The sequence below is a fragment of the Thalia democratica genome, chromosome 7, assembly GCF_965202585.1.
Source record: "Thalia democratica chromosome 7, ktThaDemo2.hap1.1, whole genome shotgun sequence".
Lineage (NCBI taxonomy): Eukaryota > Metazoa > Chordata > Thaliacea > Salpida > Salpidae > Thalia > Thalia democratica.
The window spans coordinates 56607876-56622743 of record NC_139171.1 but is presented as its reverse complement, the minus strand read 5'-3'; the positions used below and the strand labels follow the sequence as shown (position 1 = coordinate 56622743).

Below are 14868 nucleotides of genomic sequence, written 5' to 3'. Positions count from 1 at the left end.
TTTCTACTTATGCTTTAAAGAGCTTGTCTTCGTTTTTGATAACACCTTTAAAAATTTATAAATATTTAGTTTTAAATAAGTTTCCTAAAAACTGTATTAGATTATTTTTTTCAACTAAATAACTTAGTAAATACCTTACGCGGTAGCGTATCTCTTTAAGTGCGTACCTTACCGACGTCTTTGTTTTTTTAATAAGATAATTGTAGAAATTTGGACCTGATAATAAATATATATTGAACATTATATAAACTTGAAAAAAGTTTCTGCGAACATAGTTTAATGATGTGTTCCCGATTCGTATATATAAACTATTTTTTAATCACTGTTCAATAATGGTGTTCAAACTGTTTAATTTTCAATTTTTTTAGAGGAATTTCACAGATTTTATTAAATAACTTTTGTGCACCAGAGCGAAAAACTTTTACATTTTAATATGTCTTTTTAAAATATTTATTTTTAATGTATTTCATGTTCTGTTTTAGTAATTATAATTTCTATTTTTAATTTTGTTATAATTTATAACAAAAAAACTCTGCATCTATTAAGGTTAGATGTTTATAGTTCATATTCTTAATATTGTTTAGTTAGTACTTTAAATGTCTATAACATATTTTATTTAAAATAGAACGTAATGTAATGACATGTTTGCTTAATAAGATTTAACTACACCAACAAATTGTTACAAAATTGAGTAAAAGCGTAAAACCTAATTTAGAAAAAGAAGTTAACAGTCAAGAATCGGTTAAGATTTTAAAACAAATATCAAAATAGTTATCAGTTTTCATTTCAAAATAAATATTTTTACTAAACTAAATTTTTATGCTTTACAGTTGCTTTTAATTTTATTTCTGTTATTTTCTTTATAGACTTTACAAGAAAATAAATTTTAAGTTTTAAAACTGTTTATTATATTATTATTTACCATATTATAATGTTGATATCTTTTTGATTGTTTTTTTTTTTGCAATTTTTTAGTCTTTATTAGACCAAAATAAATATTGTTTTGTCTACTTACTTAACCTGTATAGTGTATATGAATATAAAAGAGTAAATAAATAAAAAAAACACTTTCTATTTAAGGACTGCAGATTTAAAAGGCTGCAAAGAAAATGCGTAAAACTCGTTGAATTTCAATTCGATTAAGTGTTAACGTGTGACAATAATAAAAGTTATTAATCTTCTATTGCTTTGTTTATTTCCTGTAGAAGGTGAATACCGTATAGTAAGAATGCATTTGATACTATAATTTTGGTAAACCTGCTTTGAACATCAAATTACTGAAATTGATGTAATAAACAATATTTAATTTAAACAATTTAAATAGGAAATTCAGTTAATGTAAAAAAAAGTTGAAACTGAAGGTGTTGTGTAAGACAAAATAAGATTGTATTGATAAGCCGTTTGTGCAAACTATTGTTAAACTTACATATGATGTTACCAGCTATTGGCCAGAAAATTTTATTGTTGCAAAGATTTTTGCCATCTAAAAAATAACTAGGTATGAATATATAAAAAAAGGTTAAAATTGAATAAATTTATTCGGGATCACTTTGATGGCAGTTATCAAATGGTTGGATTGCTAGATTGAGTTTTCATTGTAGCAATGTTTAACACTTGTTTGGAAATTTAAGTTTCTTTATTTTCCCAATTTTTTTGGTTTTTATTTATTGTATTTTACCATAATGAGTGTTCTCCAAATTATTCGATTTAATTTTATTCTTTTTGCTAATTTTATTCATTCAAAGAGTACTTACTTTTTGTTGTTGGTTAGTTACAAGTTAAATATTAGAGAGGGAGGTAAAATTTCTTCATGACTTAACACACTTGCTGTGTTCAAGAAAAAGTTTATGGTGACAAACTGTAGAGGTGTATTTTACTGTTAAAGTTTTTGTTTATTGTGCGTTGTATGAAGGTAGTATTAGGAATTAATTTAAACCAGAAATCAACTTATACAATGTTTATGATCTAAAATATATATATTTTTGAATTAATTGTTGCAAGGGAAGAAATTTTTGATTTTATTATTGTGGTTTAGATTATTTCAAGTTGAATAATGGTCTACTAATAAGTTCTTACAATTGTAAGTTTAATCTGTTCTTTGCTAATCCTTGTTAAGTTAAATCATTAAAACATTGCAAAGAAAGTTAATAAAATTTGTGTTGTAATACAACTTTTGATGTTAGTTTATTATTGATTTAATTGTTTGCAGAGGACATTTCTTGTTTTAAACCAGAAGCATTTTTAGCAATAAAGTTCTGCCCATGTTGTTGTAAGGTTTTATATATACACTAATAAAAACCTCACATAACTTTTTAAACTTCAAGTCAATCCAATCAGTAGATGTGATGTCATAACAAAAACAAGTTTAATTGTAAAATGTTAATCTATTGAACTTAAAACTTAGATAACTTAGCATAAAAAATGGGTTTAAAAGTAGTATAGATATAAAAAGTACTTATACAAGTATTTTATAATAATGTGCGCAGTAGCTTTTAAAAAATTAAGGTTCATAACTAAAAACTAATTTTACTATGAATTCATAATTATTAAATCTTTTGACTTCAAGTTTGAATGATGTAACATAACAGTATTTAGCAGTAATTGTACAAGTTTTATTGGTTATTTGTTCAATCCTTGACATGGCACTATACTGTGTTTAAGTGGTGTACAACTTGATAACTGAGCGTTTTTTTTTTAAACCAGGTCTTCAGGCAAATTATATTGAGCGTTTTTTGTTATTGTTCAACAAAAATAACTTGAAAAAAAAAAATTGATTAGAATTTTTCTCCAATAAAAAGTCTACCTCAAATAAAAATTGTTAAACTTTTCAATAATTAATTAGTATGTTTCATATGCTTAACTTTTTAATACTTTGGTCTTAAGTTAGTTGAAAACATTTTTTAGTCTGTTTATAAATATTTATTCTATTAATATTTTATAGCTTTTTACAGGGTTGCCACACACTTAGGAGACTCAGGATATGTTAAAACTGTAGAAAATATCACTTTTTATAAAAGTTTTAACTTAAAGAATTCAATATAGTATTTTATGTGGAAAAATTAAATTTAGTCAATAACAATTTGAAAAAAAAATTCAAAATATTTTTTATAATGTATATAAACTATCCACAATTTTTTTGAATCTCAATTAATTTAATGTTACAATGTTGAATCTCCAAAAACAGTCTTACTCATAAGTTTAGTGAAAATCTAATGTAGAAGTAAACACTACACATACAACCTTTCTTTCAATTAATAAAAAGAAAAATGAACATGAGGTAAAAATAGTTGCACCAAAAGCAAAAAAAAAAAAAGGTTAAAAAAAGTATAACTCAAGGCATTTTATTTGACTCAAAGAGTGACACTGTTTTGAAATATTTCCTATCAAAATTTGCAAAGACTTAGTAAAGTCAGCATATATTTAAAAGGGGTAGGATCAAATATGCACAAAGGGACACCTTTGCTTGAAGGGTCACTATTGCACAAAGACGCTTTTTCACAAGGGGTCACTTTTGCACAAAGACACTTTTGGACAAAGAGTTACTTTTGCACAGGTTGAATTTAGTTTATTTAATTCTTTTATTAACTTATTTCTTTTTACTACCATTATTACCCCTAGCCCTTACCCTTGGTCGGTAATTTTTTTTTCTTTTTTCTTTTTTTAGTTATTTTTATTAGTTTTTTTTTCTTTTTTTTGTTTTATTATTTTTATTGATAATTTTATTAGTTCTTGTTTGATTTTAATTTTTACTTTCTTTGTTACCCCTAGCCCTTACCCTTAATTGATAACCTTTTTTCTTTTTATTTAAATATATTGTTTTTTAATTATTTTGTTATTTAAATATGATTTTTATTAGTTGTTTTTTATCATTATTTTTACAATCACTGTCACCCCTAGTCCTTACCCTTGGTCAGTAACTTATTTTTTCTACCTTTTTTTTTGTTATCTTGCTTTTTTTTAATAGTGTTTTTTATTTCTTTGTTTGTTTTTTTTTACTTTCATTCATGCACAAATGACCCTATGTGCAAAAGTGACCTTCTATGCAAAAGTGCCTTTGTGCATATTTGACTTTTTGATTTTATTTAAAACTAAAAGTTAGTTCAAATAGTATTTCATCCTATTGATTTGATAAAGTTTAGATGATTAAAGTCTACATTATTAGTTATTAGTATATAATAATATTAATATTGACTTTTTGATCTGCATTTAATTGAAATTTCTAAAACTTTAGAAACATCTGTTTTATGTTTTGAGCATCAACTACCCAACTAAATTAAAACACGTTATTAAAACATGAAAACTTTACAATTTCATTTGATTTTAAGGATAAAAAAGTTTTGTATAGTACAGGCAAGTGACAATTTTTTATTTTATTTATATGCTGTTTTTTATGCTTGAAAAAATTAAATGTTTCCACAGCAGTACATAATCATTACTTATCGAAACTTAAAAACAATGAACAAGTTTTTAGTGTTTTTTGTGTTGTTTGTTCACACCTGCAAAGGGTTAGGTAAGCTGTCAAAGTTTGACTATGAAACCAAAACCTTCACTTATACTACAGGTAAAAAGTTGTTGTATTATTTTAACTGACTATAATAGTTTTTTATATACTTTGTTTGTTTAGTTTGAAAATTAACATATATGTTTGTTAAATATACAAAGTTTTAAATTAACAGTGGTTTTATTAGTCTTTATTGCTTTTTAATTTTTTTTTGTTTTTAGTTATTATTATAAGTAGCTATCTGTAGCAAAAATTAAAGAAGTAGTTGAAAAAGCTAAAAAAAACTTTGCAGTGTGCTTATGTGTTTATCAGAAGAAATTAAGTAAACCAAATTTTAACTTAGCAGAATTTAAGTTGTTAAAGATAGAATTAATATAATTCCCATGTTTGAAAGTTCTAAAAAGCTAAAATTTTACATTTGTATAAACGTTTTTTTCAAAACTTAATTTCAAAATAGTTAAAATAAATATTGATGATTGATATATTAAAAAAAAATCTAACAAAAATTTAATGTAAAAATACACATATCAAGGTTTCCTCTGCTAAGACTAGTTTTTATGATTTGGACCAAATTTTATTTTATACCATGTTGTTTCGAGATACAAATTCATTTTATAGTATACAATTTATATAGTGTGCAAGTGAATTAATCAAGTAATTGGTAAAGTTTTCTAGATTTCTGGTTCTAACTTTTTTCTTAAGATTTCTCATCAATTCAGTTTTCAAAAATTAAAAACCTGAAATATGTATTAAACTTGTACTATTTTTAATTAATTCATTAATGTTTGTAAATATATAATTTTGTAATAGACAAAAGTTTAAAGATTGTGTTTATTTGTACTACCTTTTTATTACAAAATAAATTTGTTCAATAAATAAAAAAGTTTAGGACTAGAAACCTTAAACTGCATTTAAAAACGTTAGTTTGACAATTAAATAATTTTATATTTCATCTTTTGACATCAACATGATTCTGGTGGGTTAATGCAATACCTTTCCTTACAATAAAAAAAATTAATGTTGAACATATCTATTTGAACTATATGGTGTTAAAAATTAGTTAGAAATTAACTTTTTGCTTCTAAGCGCAACATGATAAACTTTTGGAAAACCTGATGTATACAACTAATCATATTTAATCATGTAACTTTTTTATTATAAAATAAGTCTAAAAATTTAGCTTCTCTTAATGTTTAAAAAGATGACTTAACACCTTAATGTTTTGACTTTAAACTTTACAGTTTAAAATTGTTGTTTTTAGACAAAGACATTAACGTGTTACTGTTGGGTGACTGAGGGTAGGATACAATATTCTATTTACACAACAAATTAAAAATAAAATTATATTAAATCATTGCTTTACGTAAGTTGATTGTCGTACCCCCATTTTGAAAAAATTTAAACAAAAAAAAATACCAAACTGCTTTTTTATACATTTACTTGAATTCGTACATCAACCCAAACTATATGGAATTTTAAATTTGACATGATATTTAGATTTTTATTTTGTACAGACAAAGACGTCAACATAATTCTGTTTGGAGATTGAGTCGTGATATCATACCTTCCCTGCATAAAAAATTTAAAAAAATAAATGTTTCACATATCTAGTTGAATTACATACTACATAAATAAACTTTTTAAACAGACAAAGACGTCAACATAATTCTGTTTGGAGATTGAGTCGTGATATCATACCTTCCCTGCATAAAAAATTTAAAAAAATAAATGTTTCACATATCTAGTTGAATTACATACTACATAAATTAACTTTTTAAACAGACAAAGACGTCAACATGATCCTTCTTGGAGACTGGGGCGGGATGCCCTACCCCCCGTACACCACCCCCTTTGAGTTTGTGACCGCCAAGAGAATAATGCAGAAGGCAAGCCAGCAGCAGAGCGACTTTTTGTTGGCGCTGGGGGACAACTTCTACTTTGACGGGGTGACAGATGAACACGACAGGAGGTTCAAGGTGGTTTGAAATTTTAAAAAATATGTTGGTTTTAGTACTAATTAATTTTATATATTGTTTATTGTACTGCTTTCTATCAAAAGGAGTTGTTTAACAAGTTCTAATTCTGATGGGCTTTTTAAGTCTTTATGGATTCATAATGTTAGTCTAGTTGTTGTTTTATTGAAAATTGTAAAACTAAATAATTCTGTCTTTTTGTGCTGTTAGGTATCAATAAAACAGTTCTACTGTTATAAGTATAATTAAGCCCATTTGAAAAAAAAAAGTTTTTATAGCTGTTTGAAAATTATAGAGTTTTCATTCTGAAGCTTATGTTGTTTAAAAATGCATATTTCACAAAAAAATTTATATAGCTTTTAATGAAGTAGTATATATGGTAAGTATTTTAAGTCAGCAAACAATTATAAACTAAAGTATAAGCATTTGTTTATATAAGCATTGTCACAGATTTTTTTTTTGAGAAAAAGGTATTAGTTGTACTAAAAAACAACCACTTAAAATTCTGTTTATTTCATAGGTTGTACTAATGTTTTTCTATCCTAAAACAATTAGTAACACATTTAAAGTAATTGTAATGAACTTTGGCATTCAAGTGATTAGTTATGAAGCATAAGGTTAAAATAATTTGTCTACAGAAAACTTTTGAGAATGTGTTCAATGAAGAGTCGTTCCAGCGGGTGCCATGGTTTGTGGTGGGGGGCAACCACGATCACTATGGCAACATAACCGGTCAGATCGAATATTCCAAGCACTCACACCGGTGGAACTTCCCTTCTTTGTGGTTGGTTTTGAAATTTAATTAATTTGCGGTTAAAACTTTTATAAATTTGTATAAATATAGTATCAAAATACTTTTTTATACTACTTTAATGTTTTTTTTGAATAATTGATTTAAAAGCTGATTTTAATACTTAAATTTAAATAACTTTTACAAAACATAATTATAATATCATATTCAAGTAGTGAAGGTATAAAAACATTGATTCCATGTTTAGTTGAGCTGTTTTGGATTAAAATCTTCCAAAAGTTTTTAGTTTTTTTTAAAGTATAATTTTTTAATTGAAAGAAACTAAACGTTGGTTGAGATTTAGCTTTATAACTCCTTTTCTGTTCTTTTGCACAAATTTTATGCAAATTTTAATTTCAAGAAACACTGTGATACAGAGGCTTACCTATTTTGTATGACCATTTAAACTTCATTTGTGCAACATTTTTATTATTAAAAAAAGTATTTTAAGTATCTCCAACCACAGGTGTACAATAAAAGTGAAGGGGCAATCTTTGTGCACATTTTAATTATTTTCATAGAATTATCATCAATAATAAATAAACAAGAGTTTGATTGATACCAAACACAGGTACAAAACATATTTTAACAAACAGGTGCACAGTTAAATCTCATATTATTTATAGTATTTTCAAAGTATCTTCAAACATGTAGTAGGTACACAGTGAAAGTCAGCAGTTCAACATCATAAAGCTATCATTTCATATCATTATAAAGAAAATTTACCAAACTCATCTTTTATTTTACCATATTTACTTTCTTTAAAAGCAGTAGTTTATTAATTGTTCATATCTTTAAATTATTAATTTTTTTATTTTCACTTTTTCATATAAAATATCTTCAAAGGTACACAGTCAGAGTGAAGGGACCTGATTTCAACATGACTATACTGATGATCGACACTGTGGAGTATTGCGGGAACACCAAGTACGAGGAAGAAGACGGGCAGCCCGATGAGATGATGAGGAATCACATGAAGTTTAGCGATCAGAAGGAATATATTGAACAACAACTTAAGAATAACAAGTATGTTTTTGTATGTATATACTAGTTATATATGAAGTTTAATGATCAGAAGGACTACATCGAACAACGACTTATAAATAACAAGTTTGTTTATATATATGTATGTATACTAGTTATATGAAGTTCAGTGATCAGAAAGAATACATCGAACAGCACCTTTTAAATAACAAGTTTGTGTTTTTATTACAAAAGAGTTGTTAAACATCTAATGCACAAAAAAAGAGGTCTAACATAATTAATTTTAAAGTGATAATTTAGGGGTTATATTGAACAACAACTTATAAATAATAATTATGTTTCATATTTATAACTAATATTATAAGTAATTAATAAGGTTTTTATTAATTTAAGTTTATGTATGTTAAATAAAGTTCAATAATCAGAAAGACTACATTGAACAGCAACTTAATAAAACAAGTATTTTATTTTAATTGTAGAGTAATTAAGTACTTTAAAAATATAATTATTTGTTTGAGTTTAGTGATATTTTTTGTAGCTATGTCTTAAAAAAAGATATTTTCTTAAAACAGTAAAAGATGAGTTGTCTGAAACTTGTTAAGTTTAAAGGAACTTTTTTTAAAATTGTTTTAAATAATTCTTTATAGAAAAATTTATTCAAGGACTACATTAAACAAAAACTTAAAAATAACAAGTTAAGTTTTTTTTTTCTTTAAAATGTTCAATCTAAAAAATCAATGCCATAGTCAACAAGTTTAAAGTATTTATAGTTAAATAAGTAAGTTACACTATATTTATAACTTTGAAACAAATAAAAAACTAAAACCTGATAACAATCATGTTCTTTATAAGATAATAAAAAAAAAAGTTAAAATCCCTAATAAAAGCACTTTTGTTTAGTTACTTTAAAAACCATCTTTTAATGTTGTTAAAGTTTAGATAAGTATTATAATATTATTTCGACTACAGATATTTTGTTAACTTTGTATTAGTTTAAATAAAGTTATTAGTTTAATAAATATTTTAAACATAATTAATCTTTGTTTTTTCGAATTCAGCTATTTATGATATTATTATCAAAATATTTCAAATTTATCAAAAAACAATGTATTTAGTAATAAGTATAAAAAATTGACTTATTACCAGCTTTAATTTTTGTTACTGTATCTTTAAGTTTTTATTTAACTTATCAAGAAAGAGAATATATAGATAATATCAAGAAAGGGAGTAAATCTTTTAAGTTATCTATAGTCACAAATATCGTAACTTAAACTCTGATTACAATTAGTACAGAACAATTATTAATAAAAGAAACATACACAATCCAACAAATAGCTTTGAAAGTCATAAGTTAAACATGATTTTATATAAGCTAGTTTTAAATTTAAGTCCATACCTCTTTACATAATCGTGATTAATTATTTCATTATTTAGTCACGTAATCAAAATCAATTCTGACAAAATTCAAAAGTAATTTAAACTTATAAAAAATAAAAGTTGTTAGTAGTTTTGAAAATTGATTTTCTGTTACAATATACCCGCCTACATATTTCATTAGTTACAACCAACTATTACTTTTTTTTTGGCATAAAAACCTCTAGCATTCAAGCTTAGCTAAGTTTACGTTTAGTTTTGCTTTTATTGCTTTAAATATACCCCAATAACCATTTTAGAGTTGATTTTGTGAATTATATGGTACTTTAATTAAAGCTTTTCAAGAAATGTTAAAGTTTTAAATAAGTTTAAGACCTAGCCAGTTTTGAAATACTTCCTGATACAAAGATATCAAGTAAAATTCATATTTGCAATTTTTTTCAGAATTGTTGAAATTCACAAGAAAATTATCTCATCTTAGTTTTTTGAACTAGGAATTTAAAATTTTTAGGAAGTGTTGTTCTATATTTTAATAATTTGTAAAATTCTAGATCAAAAAATTAAGATGAGTTAAGTCTATGTTAAAAATATCAGATATATGTTAGGTTTGTTTACTGTTACTTACAAAGTTGTTGTCTAAATTTAGTTAACATATTCAAAAAATACTTTTTATGTCATACTTATCAGTTAATAAAATCTACAACGTTTTGGTTATTATATCTGACAAGCAAAAACAAAATGAGTTTTATTGCTCACTTAGTTTCAAAAAAAAACTTTATAAAAACATGTTGTACATTATAGGGTTCAAAGAGATCTATTTAGATTTTATATGGTCTTTATACTAATAACTTTTAATAAGTTCCTATTGTGTTATTTAGTATGATTTTACTTGCTAGAACTATTTTTAATTTGCTTCAAATGGTGTAAAGTTGTAAGTTTTAAAAGTTAGTTAAAGGATTACTACTATGAGAGTTACTTATAGCGTGTTTCAATGTTTTTTATCCACCAAGTTTAAAAAAAAAAATTAACTATAATCTATTGTTTGACTGTTTAAGCAACATATTACGTTATTTGTTTAGTCATCCTTATTGATATTTCTCATAGGTAATTTTATATTATGTTTGTTATGAAATTTTATTATTTTTATACACAATTTGCAACTTTAAATTTTTATAGACAGACTCGAAGTAGATTATGTTTACTTTTCACTAAACTTTTTAATATATACTTTTTATACTTATTAAGATATAAGATAAGTTAAAATAACACTTTAAGTCAAGTTTTGGAAACTTGTAAGATATTATGATGAATACAATTATACGTTTTTTAGAATATATATCTTTTTTTTTCTTGCTAAAATTAAAACGTATAAAAAGGTACAACAATCAAAAAATATTATTAACTTTTTAGCGACTTTTACATATTTGCTGCCAGTAGATATTTAACAATTAAAACTAATACAATATTTAAATGAGTACAACAAAAAACTAATGCATATCTGTTGTATTACTTATTTTCTAACAGCAACTCGTACATATAAACATTTGCATGTAAGACTGTTACATATCTTTTTATATTTAATATAAGCACTGACCAGGTCTTAGACCAAAACTTGGTTTGTATAATAAAGTCTTGAAAGAATAAAATATGTTATTTATCATCTAAAAGTTGAGACTTTTTTATTTGTTCTTGAAAAAGATCAAAACATGTATTATATTTGCAACTTCAAATTACTTTTTTAAAGATTTTTTTGTTTTATATATTAACAATATATAATATTTCCAACAAACAAATTTTTCAGCGACTCATACATATTCGTGGCGGGTCACTTTCCAGTGTAGTTAATATTATATATCAATATTATTCAGTAAAAATTTATTTACCAGTAATTTTTGTATATCTGTTGCTTAAGATATTTTTCTATATTCAAGCGATCCTTACATGTTTCTTGCTTTGAAGGTGTCGTACTGTTTCTAACATATAGATAATATAAATAATGTTAGTAATTTAAAATATAAAAAAATTCAGCGATTCGTACATATTCGTGGCTGGTCACTTCCCGGTGTGGTCCATGGCCGAGCACGGACCAACGAAGTGTCTGGTGGACGACTTGAGACCGCTTTTGGTCAAGTACAACGTCAGTGGCTACTTTTGCGGGCACGACCACAACTTGCAGGTTTGAAAGTTGTAAAATAATTTATCATATTACATTTTATTAACTAAAAGGAAAAAGAAAGCTACATACAGCTTTTATTATTATTATTATTATTGTTATATTGATTTTAAAACTTAACTAAAGTTTAAACTTTACCTTAAACTCAATCTAAGTTGAAAGTTGTAATATTATTTATAAGTTAATTATTTCTCAGTAAATGTTTCTGAAAGTTGTTATGTACTGTTTGTGTTGTTACGCTTTGTAAAAAAATATTGTTTTCTTTAGCACAATTCGCAGGTTTGTGATCAGTATTAGTGTTTATTAAAATAAGTATATTTAGTTGCCGAGTTGTTGTAATTTATCTTTTCTGAACAAATGTTTTGGCCATAATTTGTAGGTTTGTGATTAGTATATTTGATATTACTTATTATGAAAAGTAAATATGTAAGTTGCTAAGTTTTTCATAAAAAAACTTTATTTGTGAAAAAAGTTTCTTAGCATTATGTTGTTATTTTTTGTAATTTTTTTACACATAAACATATTTTTAATTTGCAAGTTTATAAGTTAATAGTGTTAATAAAGAATTATTAAGGTTATAACTTTTTTTAAATTTTATTACTGCTTACAAAAATATTGATATATTTTTGTTAGTAAGTTTGGTGCTGTAATGCTCAATGCTATATTAACAACGCAAAACATATTTGAAAAAAATCTGTTTGAAACATTAAAAAAAATAGTTTGATGTATTAAGTTAAGAGTAAAGCAGTGTTTGTTTTTATCTAAAATATGTATTTAGTAAACTCTTCTTAAAATATGTGTTATAACGTTGTGTTACTAACTTTCATAAAGTTTTGAAACAGTTACGTTGTGTAACTTTATTTTAATCAAATGTGTAAGTAAGCTTAGCTAGTTTTTAATTAAACGTTTTAAGCTTTATAAAATAATGATTTAGTTTGATGTTTATCTTTTAATATTCTATAGTGAAAAACTTCTAGTACTAATAAAAATCATTATTAGCTGTTTAATATTTATTTGTTTTCAAATTTTGAAATAAGTATTTTTATTAGCACAAAAGCACTAATTTTAATAAATACAAATTTATATACATTACTTCCAATTTATGATATATTTAATGATAAATTTATAGCACATCAGAGAAAATTCAGTTGAATATGTAGTATCAGGAGCTGGCGACATGGTAAATCCAAGTGAAAAACACAAGTACGTAATATTAGTGTGTGAAATAACAATTTTTATTGACAAAAACAAGTGTTTTATTGAAAGTTTTTTTGATTTAAATATTTTGTCAACTTTTAAATTAAAAAAGTTCTGTAGTTAGTAAAAAAAATTGATTACGCTTTTATTTGGTTTAAACAGAACACTGATTAACAAAATAGGTATAATAGTTGTTATTATTTTAAGTTTTAAAGTTTTGAGCTCATCCTTAAAATTTAAATTAAACAAAAATAGCTTTGCATTTATAAACCAGTTTAGAAACACAATACACACTTGGTTAGTATGTTAAATGTTATTTGTCACAGAGACTCGATTCCAGATGGGTCCCTGATGTACTTCAACAACAACCTTCTCAGTTTGGGGGGATTCACCACTTTGCACGTGGGTTCAAATTCAGCTCAGTTTGTATTTGAAACTGGCGCCGGATCCACTTTGTACAAGTATGAGTTCGCACCTAGGAACAACAAGAACAATATTAAATAAAAATTAAAAATAATTAAAACTTATTTTACAATTGTAGACTGATTAAAAATCAATAATAAAGTTTAAAATATAGAACTATATAGAAATCATAAAAATTGAAATTAGTAGAATACATGAAAAGAATCAAATTTGTTACCTGTTTCAGTTTGTTTATTAAATAAAAAGTTGTTTAAATTCTTATTACTACTACTGTGCAGTTGTTTTATTTAATCTTTACTTGCAAATAAGCAACAAGTCTCATCAATACTTCTGCTTACTTGAAAGTTTGTAAATGTTATATTTGTTAATGTTTTTAAAGTGCATATACTAAATCATCAGTTGCCGATTTAAGCTTTTTTTCTGTAATTTCAAATTTGTTAAAGTTTTTTCATTGTGGTTTTTTTTTAGTTTTGTTTACATTAGAAGTGTTTATTTACTTTAATTTTAATCATTTGTTTAACGTCTAATACAGATTAATCACGAGTATTCTATTTGATAGTTTACCTAAGTTGTTAATATGTTTATTTGTTTTATTAAAAATAATATTTGGTAGACCTTCACATTGTATTGTAAATATTTACAAGTTTTTGAAGGACAAAATACAGTAAAAAGTTTAGTTTAACTGTTCTGTAAACAAGCTAATAAATTTGATAAGAAGCTTCATTATCTTTATAGAGGTAGGTAAATTGATAAATATTGCGATACTAAAATTAGTTACACATTTAACTTGTATAAAATATATGCCTATCTTTGTTTATTTTTGCATTTGATAAGTGCAAAAGTTTCCTAAATTAAGTAATTAATGTTAATTAAAAGCAAAGCATGGTAAAATTTCAAGTTTGTACTTATTCTGAGGTAAAAAAATCATATACATTTTGCCGTGTCCAGGGTTTTGAGAAATGGATCCACTAAACCTGGAATTTGAGAAATTTCAAAAAAAAAAGAAAAACTTGGAATTTTTAACAAAATCACTAATAAACCTGGAGTTTAAACAATTTTTACATGTTAAGTAGTAAAATTTTGGTTTGACACGAAAAAATTATCATATAGATTAAAAAAATTATCATCAAGTAGCTTTAAAGTATATTTTCAATGTCGTAATACTATTTAACACAGTTTTAACCTTAGCTATAAATTAAAAATAGACCCAAAAACGTGTACTTTCGAAAACCTGGAAGAAATTTCTTAAAACCAGCGGCATTCCTGCGTGTCGTATATATTATCACTTTGTCTTACATATAATTCGGATCTACCAGGTCCACTTTTTAATTCTAATGCAAGTTCCAGTTCTTATCCATATAGTTTACCAAAAACTAATCATGCAATTTTGTTTATATAAATTAAAGTTACTACTTAAGTTACTTTTTCAACCTTTTTGTTTAAATTTTTAAAT

The 14868-nt window shown here is 24.7% G+C and overlaps 1 protein-coding gene across 1 annotated transcript; it reads left to right on the top strand.

The window, feature by feature from the left end:
• The first annotated feature begins 4426 nt into the window (after positions 1-4426).
• LOC145840365 (tartrate-resistant acid phosphatase type 5-like) lies at positions 4427-14021 on the top strand. The gene is made up of 7 exons (XM_082947608.1): positions 4427-4561; positions 6284-6477; positions 7113-7258; positions 8111-8290; positions 11651-11798; positions 12925-12998; positions 13319-14021. The coding sequence occupies exons 1-7, from the start codon at positions 4456-4458 to the stop codon at positions 13494-13496; spliced, it is 1026 nt and encodes a 341-aa protein (XP_082803734.1). The 5' UTR covers positions 4427-4455; the 3' UTR covers positions 13497-14021.
• Positions 14022-14868: the final 847 nt, after the last annotated feature.

Coding starts and splice junctions, on each gene's coding strand:
- LOC145840365 (XM_082947608.1), top strand. CDS start 4,456: ATGAACAAGTTTTTAGTGTTTTTTGTGTTGTTTGTTCACACCTGCAAA. Junction 8,291..11,650: donor CAACAACTTAAGAATAACAA/GTATGTTTTTGT, acceptor AAAAAAATTCAG/CGATTCGTACATATTCGTGG. Junction 11,799..12,924: donor GGCACGACCACAACTTGCAG/GTTTGAAAGTTG, acceptor ATAAATTTATAG/CACATCAGAGAAAATTCAGT.